We start from the raw sequence: 20,273 nt of genomic DNA, 5'->3' as shown, positions 1-20,273 counted from the left end.
TTTTAGCAAATTATTTATTTTTGTTAAATTGTAACAACATTTGTTGATGAAGAAATCTATGAAATAAAAAAACAAAACAAAACCCTGAAAATATATTTAAAAAAAAACAAAAAACCAAAACCAAAATAAAAAACCAATGGTTTGACATTTTCCAAAATAAAAAATCAAAATTTCCAATCTGATTTTGGTTTTACAAAAAAATGAACCATTCTCACTGATGTGAATTATGACCATTGGTTTGGCATGCGAAATTTGTGACATCCCATGAATATGTAGTTACAGCATCGTTTGAACTCGTAATTCATAGTAAGGGGTTAGAGTATCATCGCATGAATACGTAGTTACAACATCGTCTGAACTCGTAATTCATCACCTACAGGTTATGGGCCTGCTGGTGTTTCCACTGGGTTGTCTAGAATAGTCCGTGGTCGCCATCTATACTCTGGTAGATGACTACATCGCCACATTGCTGGTTAAGGTTATGGTATCTCCTTTCATCCTACATCACATATTCATCGTCATCTATTTACCTAATTATGACCACCTTTCTATCATCACCTATCTCTCATCATTTTATTTCATCACACACCAACTATTTCATCTATCCATGTTTCATTTGCAATATATTTGTAGATATAAAATAAATATATCGTTTAAATCTTTTAAAACATGTATAAAATCGTTCATCCAGCATAGACAACAAGTATTCAAATAAAATACCATAAAAATACTTCATATCTATGTGTAAGATGAAAGTAACTATATATACCATAAAAATCTCATAAATGCTTCCTAACTTCGAACCCCAAGGTTTACTCTACTAAAACTTCATATTCTCGGCTCTCCGAACCTAGAAGGGTCCAGATCTATCACACCAAAAAGCTCAAGATAGCTCTTCCTCTCACTCTACACACTCAAGCTCGCTAGGGTTCTCACTTATGGGAATGGTAGTTGCAATTGAAGGCCATAAGTGCCTTTAAATATGGCTCGGGCCCAAAGATTTAGGGTTTCTGCCAACAACGCGGGCTCGTCGAGTCACCTCACCGACTCGTCGAGTCCATTCATTAATCCGAGTCATCAGTCGCGACCTTACTCGACGAGTTGAGGCGTCAACTCGTCGAGTCTCTCTTCTTAACTCAAAAGAAAAATACTTAAATGATGATACCTGGAAATCCGGATGTTACATTTTGTTTTTTTATTTCATAGATTTCTTCATCAACAAATGTTGCTACGATTAAACAAAAATAAATAATTTTGCTAAAACATAATACAATAGGAAGTTTGTTCACATTTAGTCATTGAACTTTTTAGAGGGAAACGAACTTTCGATTTTGTTCACATTTAGTCACTAAACTTTTTTTCATTATCTATTTGCCACTAAACTATTGAAACTGTTCACATTTTACCCTTATGACCGGTAACAGTCGGTCATAAGGGTAAAATGTGAATAGTTTCAATAGTTTAGTGGCAAATAGACAACGAAAAAAAGTTTAGTGACTAAATGTGACAAAAGTTGAAAGTTCGTTACCCTTTCAAGTCATTATCCCTATTTTATATTTGTTGTTCAACAAATATTTATTTTTATCGGGTATTACAAGTTTATTCTGTTTATGTGTTTAAGAATTATCATTAAATTCATTATTTCAAAGAAAAAAATATATTAGTTTCATATATGATTACCATTAAACTAATTTTTACATAATTATTTTTATTTTTTTCGGCCATCATCGATTTCCTTTAATTCCCTACGAACACAATTCCAAAAAAAAAAATACTATTTTACTTGTTTATTTTTTTAAAAAAATTACAAAACACACGGTCTCCTCCTTTCATTTTCAATAAACTCCCACACATCCTTTATGTCGAATTATCAAAGGTTTTTTGTCAAGATTAATATTGTTAAAAATATTTATTATCAAGGTAAAAAGTGTAATTTATTTGGATGTATTTTGTGAGTAAATTTTTTGTACAGGGTGTGGTTTGTTGTTTTATGCTTCTTCGGGACTGCGGCTCACTATTTGAAATTTTGCATATACATGCGAACTTTTATTCGGGTATGGTTCAGGGTTTGGATCTGGGTTAAACCGGACTTGAACCGGGTATTTTACCCGAGGTATATATACTTGTTTGTAGCTGAGATGGATCATTTTTTCATAACACACACTTTGCATAAGATATTTTAGCTATTATTTTTCCACTCGTCTTTTCCGTCTAGATTAGGGTTTCTCTACTTGTGTCATTGTTGAGTCTGTAATCAGAGTCTTGTATATCATTCTTGTTTGAGTGTGAGAGTTTTGTATAGGTGAGGTTTTAGCTGTAAGTTTCCAAAAAAATCAACTGGATCTTATTTTTCATTAATGAAAAGACATGTTGATGTTGTGATAATTCGTTCTTTGTGTTTTGTTTTAAATTTTTGAAAATGGTATCATAGAAGGTTTAAGTCCTATGTCATTTTTTGTTCATCTGATTATTGTTCCTGAGTCGAGTTAGGGTTTTCTTCTCTTCTTCGAGTTAGGGTTTCTTTTGTTCATCGAGTTAGGGTTTCGGTCTTTTATCGAGTCTTCTTCTCGATCTTTGTTTTGATTTGGATTAAATCGGGGTTGCTCCTGGTTGTTCTTTGATGTGGTTCTATAAACTTCATCTCAGACATCATCCTTGCTTAAGAGTAAACATTGGCTTGAGAGTAAACGTTAGATCTAACATATTGTTACCTCCAACGGCTAACGTTAAGCCACGGTAACCTCAAGAGCGCAAACGGTGCAATCTGAGTGGTTCCTGGTGTTCTTTGGCATTTGAATGTCGTTTTTGTTTGGTGTTAAGTCTATCGATCTTGATAGACCTAACGATAAACTACTTTGTTGTTTTGTAGAGCGTATTTATGGAGCACTGTAAGTTTCACACGCTCTATCACTTGTTTGTTCAGGTTATATCTTGGGAGTTTATCTGTTATCTTGTTTTTTTATTGTTGTAACTACTACAACATGTAACACTCTAAAATTTCAAACAAATTTTTTTATTTCTAAATCACATAAAATTAGTATCACATTTTCTCAAAACCGCAGTGTATCAATGTCAAAAACACAATTCAACAAAACAACAGATAATATCCCAGAATCCTCGACATAGTCTCGAGCAGGTGTGTACAATCAAGCCAACGGTTTCCCGCGATCCTGAGAAGTACCAGAAACACATAACACACAACACAATAAACACGAAACTTAGTAAGTTCCCTAAAATACCACATACACAAATAATAAGCCTCTCATGGTTATAACTCGGCATGGACCCTCTAGTCTCATGCGTCTCGATGAGGACCCTCCGGTCTCACAGCTCGGGTTGGACCCTCCAGTCCTATATCTCAGTGAAGACCCTCTGGCCTCATAACTCGGTTTAGACCCTCTGATCGTAACTCAGTAAAGCACAGAATAATATAGCATACATCACAAAGATAAAATGCATAATATCACATAACTCAGTATAAGCATATAGGACCCTCCGGTCGATAACTCAAATAAGACCCTCCGGTCACACAGTATTACCGCTCAGGTAAGTATAGTAAGAAGACTCACCTCGGAAGTAAGCAAGTAGATCTAGTACCCCACGAACATTCTAGACTCCGCCTACACAATATAATTATCTCTAATAAGCAATTTGCAATAACCACTCCGAGATGGTAAGCTAACTCCTCCACTAAATCTTAAAAAGGCTGAAAAGACCATTTTACCCCTTTATGGTCTCCAAGGTCCACAGTTGACCAAACCCTAAAAGTCAACGAAAGTCAATGCTCAAGTCAACAGTCCATGTTGACTAAACTCGTCGAGTGCATCTATATGACTCATCGAGTTCCTTCGCTTTCTCTGAAGTATCAGGAAAATCCAACTCAACTGGTCGAGTTGTCTCATCAACTCGCTGAGTTGTAAGGCGTCCAGTCCGTCGAGGAAAACCCTAGCTGACTCGTTGAGTTGGCTCATGCACTCGTTGATTCCCTCTAGACCAATTCTCATTCAGACGATTCTAAGCAGAAATAATGTCCTAAACTCTAGATCTAGCCTCCCAAGGCTGAAATACCACGTAAAGTTGCAAGCTTTACGTCCATGCATGGCATCTAGGGCTCGAAATGCCATAATAAGCTCTATATGGGGTTTAATGGATAAAAGCTTGTCACTAGCTTGATAAAGCTTGGATCTTTGGGTTCAAAGGACATCATTCAGTCTAGATCTGATGTTTCAACTTCTTATCATGCTCAAATGACTCAATAACCAAAAGATGGATGGGAGAAAGCCCTAAAACTCCCTATCAGGAGATCTAACAAAAGAAATGATCAAGGTGGTGAGTTTTTACCTCTAAACAGAAGCTAACACTGAAGAACACCGGATCCAAAAGTCCCTCCTCTTTCCAAGCCTTGATGCTCTCCAACCTCCTTCCAAAAGTGCGCTAAAACACACAATATTAGCCTCTCTTTCTCTCACACAAGGTTATAGCTCGATTAGGGTTTCTCACAGAGTGATAGGGTGATAAGGGAGGCGGAAATAGAGGCTTAAGGTCCTTTAAATAAGACACAAACCCTTAAAATTAGGGTTTTCTCAGTTAGCACCTACTCGTTGATTCAAGGTCCTCCAACTCGTCGAGTAGACTCTAAAAGTCACGCGACCATTAACCCTTGAAGGTTGTTGGTCTTGTTTCTGTATTAGCTTGTATTCCCCTTGAAAATTGGTTAGAGTTCGGTCTACTATAGACGTTGGTTTAGCCAAGGGAACGCAACCTGTTTTTCTCATAGGTTGTATTAGTCATGGTTAAAGAAGCTCTAACTCCTGGATCTGGATCTAGAACAAAGCGTCCAAATCATTATGATTTTGATGATCCTCTTTTCTTACATCCATCTGATAATGGTATTGTTTCTATTATTTCCTATAAACTGACTGGTTTTGAGAACTTTTTAGAATATGGAAAAGCTCTATTACTAGGGCTCTAAAAGGAAGAAATAAGCTAGGATTTGTTGATAAGACTTTTCCTAAACTAGTTGTAGATGAAACTAAAATTCATAAATGGGAACGTGTAAATGTAGTTGTGTGTTCTTGGATTTTAATTTCAATTTATGAGTCTTTGTATTGTGCTAAAGTTTCTTCTGATATTTGGTCTGAATTAAATGAGACTTACCACAAAGCTGATGGTTCAGTTGTTTTTAATATTCACCAAAGAGTTAATTCTCTTACGCAAAGTGGTTTAACTGTATCTGAATATTATGGTAAACTGGATGCTTTATGGAAAGAGTCTACTGGTCTTGTTAATTTGATTGAATGTACATGTAAAGCCTTTGCTCAGTTTAGTAATCATTCAAATTCAATGAAACTGATGCAGCTTTTGTCTGGCTTGGATGATACATTTAGTCAAGTTAAAAGTCATTTATTGCTTATGGAACCACTTCTTATTGTTAAAACTGCTTTTCCTGTAGTTTCTCGTGAGGAATCACGTCAAAAGGGTAGTTCTATTGGCCAAAATTTCACAAAGCCTTAGGCCTCTGCCTTTGCTGGAAAATTTAATGATAAAAAAAAACAAGTTTCGTGGAAATTCAAATTTATAATGCAAACACTGTGGTCTAAAGTGACATACCATTGAGAAATGTTATAAGATCATTGGGTATCCCAAGGACTTTAAGTTTAAAATTGAGAATCAAAATGCTAATAGATCTATTTATGAGAATGCATGTTTATCTACTAATGTTGATGTTGATTAGGCTAAGTGTGTCACCTCTAGAAGGTTAGTTACAGGATATTGTGTTTATTTTGGTAAGTCTATAATATTTTGGAAAAGTAAAAAAAACAAGATAATGTCTCAAGGTCTTCGACTGAATTTGAATATAGAGCTTTAGCCTATGTTACATGAGAGATAATGTGGATTTTGAAATTATATTTTGATTTAGGAGTTAAGGATTTGTTTCCTGTAAAAGTGTTTTGTGATAATGATACAACCATTAAATTGGCTCTTAATCCTGTGTTTCATGAAAAAACAAAACATTTTGATGTTGATGTGCATTTTGTTAGAGACGGAGCTTCAAAAGGGATTCTAAAAATTGTTAAGATTGCTTCAGAAAATCAGAGGGCTGATATTTTTACTAAATTTTTACCAACTAAACAACATAATTTTTTTTGTTGTCAGTTGGGTTGTTTGATCCATTTAAAGTAGAATGATTTTTGGTTATCTTCCCTCGATGTTAATCTTGAGGGGAGGGGGTGTTGAAATATCAAAGGTTTTTTTGTCAAGATTAACATTGGTAAGAATATTTATTATCATGGTAAAAAGTGTAATTTATTTGGGTGTATTTTTTGAGTAAATTTCTTGTGCAGGGGGTGGTTTGGTGTTTTATGTTTCTTCAGGACTGCGACTCACTATGTGGAATTCTATATATACACGCGGACTTTTATTCGGGTATGGTTCAGGGTTTGGATCCGAGTTAAACTGGACTTGAACTGGATATTGTACCCGAGGTATATATACTTGTTTGTAGTTGAGACGGATCATTTTTTCATAACACACAACACTACTAGAAAAATGACCTTTAATGACGCGCTTTTTACGACACACACTGATTAATGATACGCATAAGGACGTGCCCTTAAAATAGTGTCATCTCTCCAAAAAATTTAAGGATTTACGTCACGCATTATTGCGTGCCCTTAATTTAGTGTCTCAAGAAAAAAAAAACACGGAGGGCGCTTTATCTTAAACGCGCGTCGTCTGTACCTGTCGCTTTATAATTTTAATGAAACGCGCTTTTAGTAGACAAGGGGGGAAACGGAATCTCCAAAATTTTGAAAACCCGCCTCGTTTTTTCTTTCTTCTATCTATCTTTCATCCTTGCAATCCACTCTCCCCTCTCTGACACTCTCTCCTCTAGTTCTCCTTTCATTCTCTACCTCCCGTCTCTCTGTAAACCCTAAGCCATCGCCACCTCCCTTCTCTCTAGCACGTGCTAGGGTTTTATTTTCTTCCAAGCTTCCGCTTCTCTCGTTTTCTCTCAACCCAGTACATGCGAGGGTTATGAAATAAAGAAAAACCCTGATGCTCCACAAAGACTCCTTTCTGAAAAATATCATGTAAAGTCGTAGAGACGGAGTCTGAAATCATCAAGAGGAGAACAAGAAGATAAAGTGAAGGTGAATCGTAATTGATCTGCGAGGTCTCCTCATTAATGGCGTCGACCAAATCTAAAACCTCGTGTTCAAAAAAATTAGAAAAGTTGAAGACCCCGCCATTGCAGGGACCATTATCTAGGGCTTTTTCAAGGAGTGTTCTCTGTAATGTTCGCTCCCTCACCTCACCTCCTATCGGCGACCTCAAGTCATCTCTTTCCACCAGCGACCTCGGCTTATCTGTTTCCACCAGCGACCTCGGGCTCACCTCACGTCACCGGAGACTACAACGACTGCTCAAATTTGCAAGCCCTAAGTACGATTAAGGTATGTTTTTGTTTACATGACCGACCTTATCTTTATCTCGACACTTCTCAACAACAGTCATCGACTTGCTCAGCCGACCGATGTTCTCCACATCTCCAAATTCTTGCCTTCCCATGGTCCGTCAGTTAGATCTAATTCGCCAAAGGTATGTTTTAGGACCTAGAGACGTGTGCTCTTAGGACCTAGAGACGTGTGGTCTGCGTTGTGGCCTGTTAATCGGATGGAAGCCTGTTAATCACAGAGAATCAACTAATCAGAGGAGACAAAAGGGTCTCCTTTGTTATCAGCTTACCCTTGACTGTCTGTGTGTTGTTTTCCAGGTTCGTATCACAACCCTTAATCATGTTTTTTCAATCATTTCCATCGATTCTTCAATTGGATTTCCATTTTTAGTTTCTGTAGTTTATACCCTTAATTGTTCGTGTGAAAGAAATGATAGATTTGATTTGAAGTTGGTTGGATTTTGCAATCCCATTCAGATCTCTAGTTTTAATGAATTCCCTTTAGCTAGATCGTTTTCGGATATCGATTTTTGGTTCGGGATTGCAAAATTGGGCGTAATCCACGAGAATATGTGAAAAGCGAATGTTTGAATATCATCGATTTTCGATTCCCATTTTAGAAAAACTGTATTATCTTCTATTATTGTGGTCTACCCACTTCAATCGGGTAGACGATTCAAATGTTTTTTTTGATTTATCGTTTTACCAAAAGCGGAAATTAAATTTGTACATTTATTTGTTGTTGTTATTTGGAAATCGATTAATTCGTACATAAAAACACTATCATTACTGTTTAAAGCTTGACGATTCCAAAAAACACGACCAAAACACTACAATTTCGTACATAAAACACCATCATCACTGTTTCGATTTTGTGTGAAATTTCGAAGTCTGAAAAACTAACAAACCACTGAACAGATAATCAAGGAAGAAAGCTTTCGATTTTCATGGGTGGTTTTGACAATCATGGTGGGATAATTGGCGATTGGATGCCTCCGAGCCCTAGCCCTAGGTCTTTTTTTGCAGCTATGTTGGGGGATGATCCTGGTTCAAGATCAGTACCTGACCCTCCAAAAAACGATACCAATAACGACACCGGGTTCACTTTCCCTGGACCAAATCCCCAAATCGAGTCTGAAAATGGCGATGCGACAAAATCAAGTGAGTTTGGTGATCAAAAAACGAACTCAAGGGCACCTCTTGTTGAAAGAATGGCAGCTAGAGCTGGTCATAATGCTCCTAGGTTGAATACAGAGATTATAAAATCTTCTGATAATTCACAAACTCAACAATCTCCATATTTATTTTCACCTGGTGTTAGCCCAACTTCTTTTCTGGAATCACCTGTTTTCCTTTCCAACTCATTGGTAAGCTCACTAGATAAACTAGGGGTATATTAGTAATTTACTATACTAAATGATCATTTATGTTGTAGGTTCAACCATCTCCAACTACTGGAAAGTTCCAATTTGTTCCAAATGGTAATAGTAGAAGCTCCATGATGTTCTTGGATTCCTCTAATAGGGTTAAAGAAAATTTCTTTGAGGACACTAATAACACTTTTTTTGCCTTTAAGCCTTTCCCAGATTCAGCTCCTGTATCTCGTGATCATGTAAGCAGAGTAAACATACCTTTAAAAGTTATTTTCTCAGAATATTTTTTTAAACATTAATGATTGTTTCTTTTGGATCATTTAGGTGAATCCACCTTTCATGTCTACACAATCTTTTCAACATAATGAAACTCTAGTTCAATCTGAAAGACAATTCCCTCCACAAAAGATTGAACCAACACAAAATGAAACATCTTCACTCCATATTCGCTCACGCTTTCTTAATGGCAATTCTGAAAGATCTCAAGAACATCATGAAGATGATGCAGATCAAAGAATAAATGGAGATATTGGTAATAATTCCAACAGTGCCTCATCTAAAGATGGATATAATTGGAGGAAATGTGGTCCTGTTAAATTGTCCTGTACTACCTGAAACGATCTCCATCTTCTCCAAATCAAACACGAATTGTTGTTTTGGGTGACAAATCTAAGAACCGAATACTTGACTAATATAGTAAAAGAAACATCTAATAATATTATTATTGTTTATATTGTAGCCAGAATCAGCACCAGGGTACTCTTCAAGCTGTCTATTAAGCTCCATATTTGTTCACTAGGGTTTTTCTCTAAGAATGGATTTCCACACCAACTAGTTAAATGGATGGTTAGGGTTCCATATTGAGTTCTGCAGATACTTAAAGTGGATTACGAGACTCTCTCTCTCTCTCTTACTCTCTCTCTCTCTCTCTCACTCTCTCTCTCTCTCTCTCTCTCTCTCGTCAAAACTCAAAAATAGAAGACATGAACTTCAATTTTGCTGTAATATTTTCATGATAAATGTCAGAGCTTCAAATAAGTTAATTTTTTAGGCATAATATGTTTATGATTAAGAATAGTTACATCCAAAATTTTGGAAAAAAGTGAATTAGTTGAGATCAATTTGTTGGTGAAGTTGTTAAAGTCCAATTGCAGTCCCACAGCATCACCACAATACTAGGTTCAAAATAGTTTACTTTTGGTCCTCCAATTTTTATTGAATACACACAATTTACCCTTACAAAACTTGATGGTCTTGTGATAAACATATATGGGAATATACTCGATGCCTTAGGTGTTGCCCTGCTACTATCAAGGTAACATCATATACTTATCTTTTTTCTTTTTTAAAAATTTAATCTTACTTTATTATTATTATTTATTCCATTCGATGAAAGGCTGCTTTTGGTATGCAGTTCCTGTCATAGTTGCTTCAGCTGCTCCTTTTGACAAACAACAAGAAGTTGATGTTAGTGATGAAGATTCTACAATTTGACACAACTGCAGGTGAGCTTCCTTTACTTATTAAGGTTAAATTTTGTGATTTTCTTCCAATCTTTTTTATTTTTAATTTTGTATTTGTATTTTTCCACCCACACACACCAGGACTCGCTCGTTTCTCTCAGAGTAAATTTGGGGTAACATTATGCCCGCCAACTATTTGATTGAATGTTTGCTTCTTTTGACAGTGAAACAAGTCACATTTATATAAGTACTCTTGGTCCATTTTTTTCAAGGGGGTTGTTACCAGCAACTCAAGACATGAATTATGTTCTCAAGGTAGGAATGCATAGTAATTTGGCAATATAGATCCTTTATTTTGCCTCCTTTGTGAGTATATTTAAAAAATTTTATAACATACTTACATGATTAAATTTAACCTTGCCTTATTAATTGTTTTTAATGCAGTGGATGATCTGAAGGTGAATGCTGAATACACAGGATACAGAGTAGGTTCTAGTGTTGTTGTGTGGTTTTGGGAGGTTGTGAAAGCACTTAACAAGGAAGACAGGGCGAGATTGCTTCAATTTGTCACTGGTACATCAAAGGTATATTTGAGGATATAATACCTGAATTAATTATTAATGCATTTATACATATAATACAATCTAACGATAACATTGGATGATTGATTAGGTTCCATTGGAAGGTTTTGTATGTAGCATTGAAGACAGTTCACACAAGAGTAATTGACACCTCTCTTGTATTCAAATATTGGAGTGGCTCCAATTTCAGGTGACCATCTTTGAATGATTTGTGTAAGGAAAGTTTCAAATATCTAGTTGTAATATTTTGTTCCACCCAAAAATACGTAAATACCCTCGTCACTTTCGTCGTTGAAAATTGCCTTAAAAGGCTTATTCAGTCTTATCTATTTTGAGCATTTCCTTAGTTTATAAAAATATTAGATTGTTTCTTCATTATATGAAGAAACTTGCAAAAAGACATAAATACCCTCTTGTCTATTTTGCAGTTCCTCTGTCCTGGAAATAGGAAGCGATCCGGTGTACTCAATTGAACTCCTTCGCGAAGAGAATGATGCGGTTATTTTAGCAATGGGGGCAACAAAGCCACGAGACCTCTCTGTTCCTGGACGTGAGCTCTCAGGTGTGCATTTTGCAATGGAATTTCTACATGTGAATACTAAAAGCTTATTAGATAGCAATCTTGAAGACGGAAACTATATGAGAGGGACCAAACGTAGCGCATTGTACTCTCATTTATTTTCTAACTATAACAATATACTTCCATTTTCTTAATAACAATGTACAATCGGATCCCCTTAGTCGTTCGAACGATTATTTGTATGGCATTAAATTTATGCAATGGATTCTATTTTTTGTATATGATATTTTATTTTCTATTATGAAACATTAAATACAAATTTAATTTGAAAATAAGTAAATCTATAAATAATATTTTTTTAAAACATTTAAAATTATGATACGCAAAAATGTGTGTCATCTTCATTTATGACATGGCCTTTCTTGACAGGGGCTTTCTTGATACGCAATGCGTGTCATTAACACGCGCGTCGTAAGGTTACGACATGCGAATGCGTGTCGTCTTCCTTTATGACAGGGCCTTTCTTGATACGCATTGCGTGTCGTAAAAGCGCGTCGTAATTGTGCGTCGTAAATGAGCGTCGTCTATAGACGACGCGCAAAAGTGCGTCGTCTCTCTTTATGACAGGGCCTTCCTTGACACGTATTTGCGCGTCGTCTGAGCCTTTTACGACACGCAATGAGTGTCGTAAAAGGCTGTTTTTCTAGTAGTGCAACTTTGCATCTGATATTTTAGCTCTCATTCTTCCACTCGCCTTCTTCATCTAGATCAAGGTTTCTTTTCTTGTGTCATTGTTGAGTCTGTAATCAGAGTCTTGTATTGTGTTCTTGTTTGAGTGTGAGAGCTTACGTAGGTGAGGTTTCAGTTGTAAGTTTCTTGAAAACCAAATGGATCTTATTTTTCATTAATGAAAAGATCTTTTGATGTTGTGATAATTCATTCTTTGTGTTTGTTTAAATTTTTGAACACTTTATTACCGCTCATACCCTTCATGTTTTCGCTCACACTTTTCCATGTTCCTCTCCTTCTCATTCTACTTTGTGAAAACCATCTTACCCCTGACATCCCTTACTCACCTCTTTCTTTTTGAATCGTGCCACTAGTACTCATATTCGTTTAGTCATGAAACTGTATTACTGGAATCTGAATATGAACAGATCAAACGTTTGAATCGATTTATAGATTTGAACTTGAGTTTGAATCAATCGGAGGTTTAAATTTATTTTATTGCTCGTTGAATCTAGTTTCAGATTAGTTACTCGGTGGTGGTGTAGATGTGTACAAGTGATGACGAATGGTGGTAATGGAAGATGGTGTTTGTTGATGGATGTGGATAGTGGTCGTTGGAGGTGGAGGGTGGTGGTGGGAGTGGATGGTGTTGGACGAAGAAGATGATTGTGATCTAATTTAAGAGAAGTAAAATATACCCCTGCAAAATTTTCCTACTTTTCATCATACTCATTAGATTATGACAAGTGTGTTATAATCATACTATATTATAAACGAAACATTTTTCCTTTCACCACATTCATTTGAAACTCCCATGCATTTTTCCTTTCACCACATTCATTTGAAACTCCCATGACTTTTCAATTTCTTTCTAATAATAATTATAAGTTGGTTAATAAGGTTAAATAAATATCAAACCTAAAATATAATCATATATAAACTAAATTTCAATATTAAAATAAAACATTTATTTCTACTTATTAAGTTATGTTTTTTTAACTTTTAACATATTATACTTGATTTATTAGTTTTAATATAGTATTGGATGTAAACCATTATCATTTTAAAGATACAATTTTGGAACAATTTATATAAAATACTTAAATTATTAATTTAAATATAACATTATAGGGTCAACTTAAATATAAATTTAATTTTAACTTAAACAACCCAAAAAATATTTTGAAAATAGTTAAAAGTGATAAATTATAGTGTCTTTCCAATAATGATTAAACTCCCATGCATTTTTCCTTTCATCACATTCATTTGAAACTCTCATGACTTTTTAATTTCCTTCTAACAATAATTATAAGTTGGTTAATAAGGTTAAATAAATATCAAACCTAAAATATAATCATATATAAACTAAATTTCAATATTAAAATAATATATTTACTTATACTTATTAAGTTATGTTTTTTTAACTTATAACATATTATACTTAATTTATTAGTTTTAATATAGTATTGGATGTAAACCATTATCACTTTAAAGATACAATTTTGGAACAATTTATATAAAATACTTAAATTATTAATTTAAATATAACATTATAGACCTATTAAAGTTAAGTATAATATGTTAAAAGTTAAAAACACAACTTTATAAGTAAAAGCAAATATATTCTTTTTATATTATAATTTAGTTTATATATGATTACACTTTAGGTTTGATATTTATTTAACCTTATTAACCAACTTATAATCATTATTAGAAAGAAATTAAAAAGTCATGGGAGACTGGGAGTTTCAAAGGAATGTGGTGAAAGGAAAAATATATGGGAGTTTCAAATGAATGTGGTGAAATGAAAAATGCTTCATTTATAAGTATACTAGGCGAATATTCGGGCGTTGCGCATAATACAACAATATATTTGAAAATTTTACAAATATATGTTTTTTAAGTATGTCAATGACATTGTTATTCGCTTTTATATAATAAATCTAATAATAAATTTGTATAAACATTGTTAGTTCTGAATTATATGATAACATGGATATCTTTTAAACTTATATAATCCTAAGTGTCTTAATGACGTCTACCTGCAGGTTACTTATGAATAAAATTAAATATAATATATGATTTAATGATATTTATAGTTGTTGTTATGATTAATTAATTTTAAAAAATTTATTTGCTTAAGATTTTAATTTCTATCATTGTAATTGTTTAAAACATCAAACATTGTTTTTGTTTTTAAAGACAAAATGTAATTTTGTTGTATAATTTTACCTTTAACTATTGTTGTTGTAAGTTATTTAAAATAATGTATTTCGAAACTCTTAATTATTTTAATTTGGTTTCAGACTTTTAATGTTTTTAAAATTTATTTGATGAATATTGTTTGTTTCTATGATTGTAGTTATTTAAAACAAATTTTTTGTTCTTTTTAAAGAAAATATTATAGTTTTTTTTTATATAATATTACTTTTAACTATTCTTATTGTAAGTTATTTTTAAGCTATTTATTTGAAAATTATTAATGATTATAAAAAATAGTTTCATGGTTTGTTTTTTTTTTTAAATTTAGGATTACAATTTAGGTTTAACACTATAATTTATAATCTTTAACTATTTATAAATCAGTCTCTCGATTTTTTTTCAAGTTTAACTGAAATTTTGATTCAAGTTAATTGTTTAATATTATATTGAAATTAATAATTTAACTATTTTGCATGAACTCATAAATTATACAAATCTAGTGACTTTAAAACGATAATTGGTCACATACGGCAACATATTTAAACTAATAAGTTAACTATAATATGTTAAAAAGTTAAAGTCATAATTCTTAAATAGAAATATAATATGCGATTTTAATATTATAGTTTAGTCAGTCATTTGAATGACTTCTAGTTGCGTGTTACACATGAATAACATTAAATATAATATATGGTTTAATGTTATTTATAGTTGTTACTGTTAATTAATTTTTTTAAATTTATTTGCTTAATGTTTTAATTTCTATCATTATAATTTTTTAAAACATCAAACATTGTTTTTTTTATTTTAAAGGTAACAATATAATCATTTATATAGAGTTATTTTTAACTATTGTTATTGTAGGTTATTTTAAGCTATTTATTTGAAAACTTTTAACGATTATAATAAATATCTTTAGGAAATATTTTAGTTAAATTGATATTACAATTTAGTTTTTGCATTTAACACTACAATTTATCACTTTTTACTATTTAAAAAATATTCTTTGTTTTTAAGTGGAACTGAAATTTATATTTAACTTGATACTATAATGCTATATTTAAATTAATAATTTAAGTATTTTGTCCAAACTGTTCAAAAGTTATAGCTTTAAACTAATAATGGTTTACATACAACAACATTTTAAATTTAATAAATTAAGTATAATATATTAAAAGTTAAAGACATAACTTTATAAGTAGAAGTAAATATATTCTTTTAAAACTGAAAGTTTATTTATTTATGATTACAATTTAGGTTTGATATTTATGTAACTTTATTGACCAACTTGTAATCATTATTAGAAAAACACTATAATTTATCACTTTTAACTATTTACAAAAAAACATTTTGGGTTGTTTAAGTTAAACTAAAATTTATATTTAAGTTAACCATGTAATGTTATATTTAAATTCATATTTTAAGTATTTATACAAATTGTTTCAAAATTGTATCTTTAAAATGATAATGGTTTACATCCAATACTATATTAAAACTAATAAATTAAGTATAATATGTTAAAAGTTAAAAAACATAACTTTATAAGTAGAAGTAAAGATATTATTTTAATTCGAAAATGTAGTTTATATATGATTACACTTTAGGTTTGATATTTATTTAACCTTATTAACCAACTTATAATTATTATTAGAAAGAAATTGAAAAGTCATGGGAGTTTCAAATGAATGTGGTGAAAAGAAAATGCATGAGAGTTTCAAATGAATGTGGTGAAAGGAAAAATGTTTCCTTTATAATATAGTATGATATGATATGATATGATATGATAATGATGATAATGACTAGGCGAATGCCCGTGCGTTGCGCAGAAACACCTATATAGTTGAAAGAGTAAATTACATGAAAGGTCCCTATGGTTTGGGGTAATTTGCACGTTTGGTCCCTAACTTATTTTTTTAACTCGGAAGGTCCCTACTGTTTGTTTTTGCTACGCACTTGGTCCATATTGTTTGTTTTTGTTACGTGTTTGGTCCCTGTCTTACCTAAAAATACTATTATTAAAATAGGAAAAAATTGTGGGGTAGGTAAGATAAGGTGAGGGGGCAGGGTTGAGGGTATGTTTATTTAAATAAATTAAAAAAATAATGTGAAAAATAATATTTTTAGGTAAGACAGATACCAAATGCGTAACAAAAACAAATATTAGGGACCTTCCGAGTTAAAAAAAATAAGTTAGGGACTAAGCGTGCAAATTTTGCTAAACCATAGGGACCATTCGTGTAATTTGCTCTAGTTGAAATCTTTATAAATATATGTTTTCTGTAAATATAACAATAAATATTTTGAAAATAGTTAAAAGTGATAAATTATAATGTCTTTCTAATAATGATTATAAGTTGGTTAATAAAGTTAAGTAAATATCAAATATAAAGTGTAATCATAAATAAACTAAATTTCAATTTTAAAATAATATATTTACTTCTACTTATAAAGTTATGTCTTTAACTTTTAATATATTATATACTTAATTTATTAGATTTAAAATGTTATTATATGTAAACCATTATCAGTTTAAAGTTACAACTTTTGAACAGTTTGGACAAAACACTTAAATTATTAATTCAAATATAACATTATAGTATCAACTTAAATATAAATTTCAGTTCCACTTAAAAACCAAAAAATATTTTGTAAATAGTTAAAAGTGATAAATTGTAGTCATAAATGCAAAAACTAAATTGTAATCTCAATTTAACTAAAATATTTACTAAAGATATTTTTATAATCGTTAAAAGTTTTCAAATAAGTAGCTTAAAATAACTTACAATAACAATAGTTAAAAATAACTCTATATAAATGATTATATTGTTGCCTTTAAAATAAAAAATAATGATGTTTTAAAAAAAAAATTATTGATAGAAGTTAAAACATTAAGCAAAGAAATTTTAAAACATTAATTAACAATAACAAAAACAATAAATAACATTAAACCATATATTATATTTAATTTTATTCACGTATAACTCGCAGATAGAAGTCATTCAAACGATTGACTAAACTACAATACTAAAAGCTCATATTATATTTCTATTTATAAATTTATGATTTTAACTTTTTAACATATTATAGTTAACTTATTAGTTTAAATATGTTGTCGTATGTGAGCAATTATCATTTTAAAGTCACAAAATTTGTATAGTTTATGAGTTGATGCAAAATAGTTAAATTATTAATTTCAATATAATATTAAATAATTAACTTAAATCAAAATTTCAGTTAAACATGAAAAAAATCGAGAAACTGTTTTATAAATAGTTAAAGATTATAAACTATAATGTTAAACCTAAATTCTAATCCCAAATTAACAAAAAAACCATGAAACTATTTTATTATAATCATTAACAATTTTCAAATAAATAGATTAAAAATAACTTACAATAAGAATAGTTAAAAGTAATATTATATAAAAAACTATAATATTTTCTTTAAAAACAAAAGCAATTTTTTTGTTTTAAAAGTACTATCATAGAAACTAACAATATTCATCAAAAAAAAATTTTAAAACATTAAAATTTCTGAAACCAAATTAGAATAATTAAGATTTCTAAATACGTTATTTTTAATAATTTACAACAACAATAGCTAAACGTAAAATTATATACAAAAATTATATTGTTGTCGTTAAAAACAAAAATAATGTTTGATATTTTAAGTAATTACAATGATAGAAATTAAAATCTTAAGCAAATAAACTTTTTAAAATTAATTAATCATAACAACAACTATAAATATTATTAAATCGTATATTTTATTTAATTTTATTCATAAGTAACCTGCAGGTAGACGTTATTAAGACACTTAGGATTACACAACTTTAAAAGATATCTACATTATCATATAATTCAAAACAAACAATGTTTATACCAACTCACTATAAGATTTAATATATAAAAACTAATAACAATGTCATTGATATATTTAAAAAAACATATATTTGTAAAAATTTCAAATATATTGTTATATTCTGCACAACGCGCGAGTATTATTTAATTTTTCATAGTTTAAAAATAAATCATGTATAAAAAAAAAGTTTAATATTGAATCATATATACAAAAAATAACATTAACCTACAATACTGGATCAAAATATTATGTTGAATAACTCATGTTATTTTAATGATAATTTATATACAAAATAATAGAAAATGATGTAATGATAATTTATATACAAAATAATAGAAAATGATTAAATATGTACAGAATATATTTCATTACTCTACGAATCATTTTTCCAAACTATAATATACAAGGATTCGCTCCTTTTGGAGGAATGTAATTTTAAAAGTAAATTTCTAAGGTAGTCCCTCGATATAATGTTTGTTTTGATTTTGTTCATGAAGAAACTTGTTGCTTTTTTATCATTGTAGACCGATTTTGTTGCGTAAATTTTATGTTTGTTATTGATAAATTCGACGTAAAATGATCCATGTATAGTGAAAATAGTACTTTTAAGTCTAAGTTTCAAAAACTTGACAGTACTCTAAAATGGTTCGCTTTATCCTTCTTTTTGTTCTTTTTTTTTTTTTTTTTTTTTTTGCTAATTCTATTATTTATTATTATTATTATTTAATTTAGGCCCCACCCATTGAACTTGACACCTTTTCATTGTCTCCATAAATGTAACATGTATGAGTAGTTGGAGATGTACATTTAAAACTCTAAGTCTAAACCCACTCAATATAAGATTTTTTCTATTAACGTGTTAAAACATTAACATATTTTAACAATAGATATATCTTGTCAAAATGGTATATAAGGGCATCACAAAACCAATATAAGAAGAAAAATAAAATATAAATACTATTTTAAACATAAAATAGTATGTTAAATTTGGAAAGTCTAATGAATAATATTAAGTTAGATTAAGTTAGACATTATAAGTACAATATATAAACGAATATGAATTTTTATACAAATGCAAACCCTCATATTTTATCAAAACACAAAAACTTTGTTTTTAGGAAAATTTTGCATATGTTAAAGTGCATTATTATAACATCATAAACTTCAACAAAACATTTAAAAGACAAAACAATGTAATAATGTTGTGCGGAATATGAAAACAAGGCCTCAATGATATAACAATGTAACAACATAATATGTACATATCAACCATCACACAAGTACCACAAGAAGGATTTGCAAGGTCTAACAACAGATGTAGGCTTTTTATAATGACACTTATATCACTATTCACCGTAATTGATATCCAAGTTATTATAATATTTGGATCATAAAAGTCTCGATCCCACCTAAATGGATGCATATCATCATGATTTAACTCCAAACGTTTTAAACATGTTTAAAACATTAATAAGATGTCCCTAAATATATTTTCTCAATTCTAATTCCAATTTCTCAATTAAGTCTCCTCTTATCTAATTTAAATTTACACCTGCTAAGATTATCATTAAAATCAGAAACTTTCAATCGGTTGTATTTTAAACTTCCACCTAATTCAGAAATATTATCTTGCAATTCAATTAACTCATCATTATAACGAAAAAATGGAATATCTAATGATTTGAGAATAGAGTATACCTTCGCAGTAACCTTGTTTCACAATTCCATGTGCTTTCCTGCACTTTTGGCAGAGAAACACGATCCGATGGAGTTCGTACTGTCTGAGTTTCAATTATCTTCTGAACCACTCCCTTGTTGTTCCAATGAACCAAAATTTCTCACCATCAAACACTTTCCAACTTTCACACCTGCATCAACAAAGTTAGCAACAAAACATTTCCATGATTTGGTTTACCAACCTCCTCATCTTCGTAATCAGTGGACCATACTTCAACACGACCATTATCGATCCTCTTCTTCCATAATTCACACTTTTCCCTAAACTTTTGACAATCGGAGTTCTTAAATCTTTTGGACATAATAGGCTTCGTCCTTCTACTTCTCTTTCTTTTCATTTTGCTTTCT

The 20,273-nt window shown here is 30.9% G+C and overlaps 1 protein-coding gene across 2 annotated transcripts; it reads left to right on the top strand.

Annotated features, from left to right (window-relative positions):
* Window positions 1-8,250: 8,250 nt before the first annotated feature.
* On the top strand, window positions 8,251-11,633 carry LOC122197186 (probable WRKY transcription factor 2). 2 transcript variants are annotated; one of them, XM_052770290.1, is made up of 9 exons: window positions 8,251-8,826; window positions 8,895-8,940; window positions 9,046-9,071; window positions 9,157-10,147; window positions 10,247-10,337; window positions 10,520-10,610; window positions 10,740-10,879; window positions 10,968-11,066; window positions 11,305-11,633. In XM_052770290.1, the coding sequence occupies exons 1-4, from the start codon at window positions 8,407-8,409 to the stop codon at window positions 9,445-9,447; spliced, it is 783 nt and encodes a 260-aa protein (XP_052626250.1). In that variant the 5' UTR covers window positions 8,251-8,406; the 3' UTR covers window positions 9,448-10,147; window positions 10,247-10,337; window positions 10,520-10,610; window positions 10,740-10,879; window positions 10,968-11,066; window positions 11,305-11,633. The 2 variants fall into 2 exon arrangements, with proteins under 2 accessions (XP_052626250.1, XP_052626247.1); XM_052770287.1 differs by having other exon boundaries at window positions 8,259-8,826; window positions 8,895-9,071.
* The last annotated feature ends 8,640 nt before the right edge of the window (window positions 11,634-20,273 follow it).

The sequence above is a fragment of the Lactuca sativa genome, chromosome 1 (assembly GCF_002870075.4).
Source record: "Lactuca sativa cultivar Salinas chromosome 1, Lsat_Salinas_v11, whole genome shotgun sequence".
Classification (NCBI taxonomy): domain Eukaryota; kingdom Viridiplantae; phylum Streptophyta; class Magnoliopsida; order Asterales; family Asteraceae; genus Lactuca; species Lactuca sativa.
Note: the sequence above shows the minus strand (reverse complement) of the source record. Positions and strands in the feature narration are given on the sequence as shown.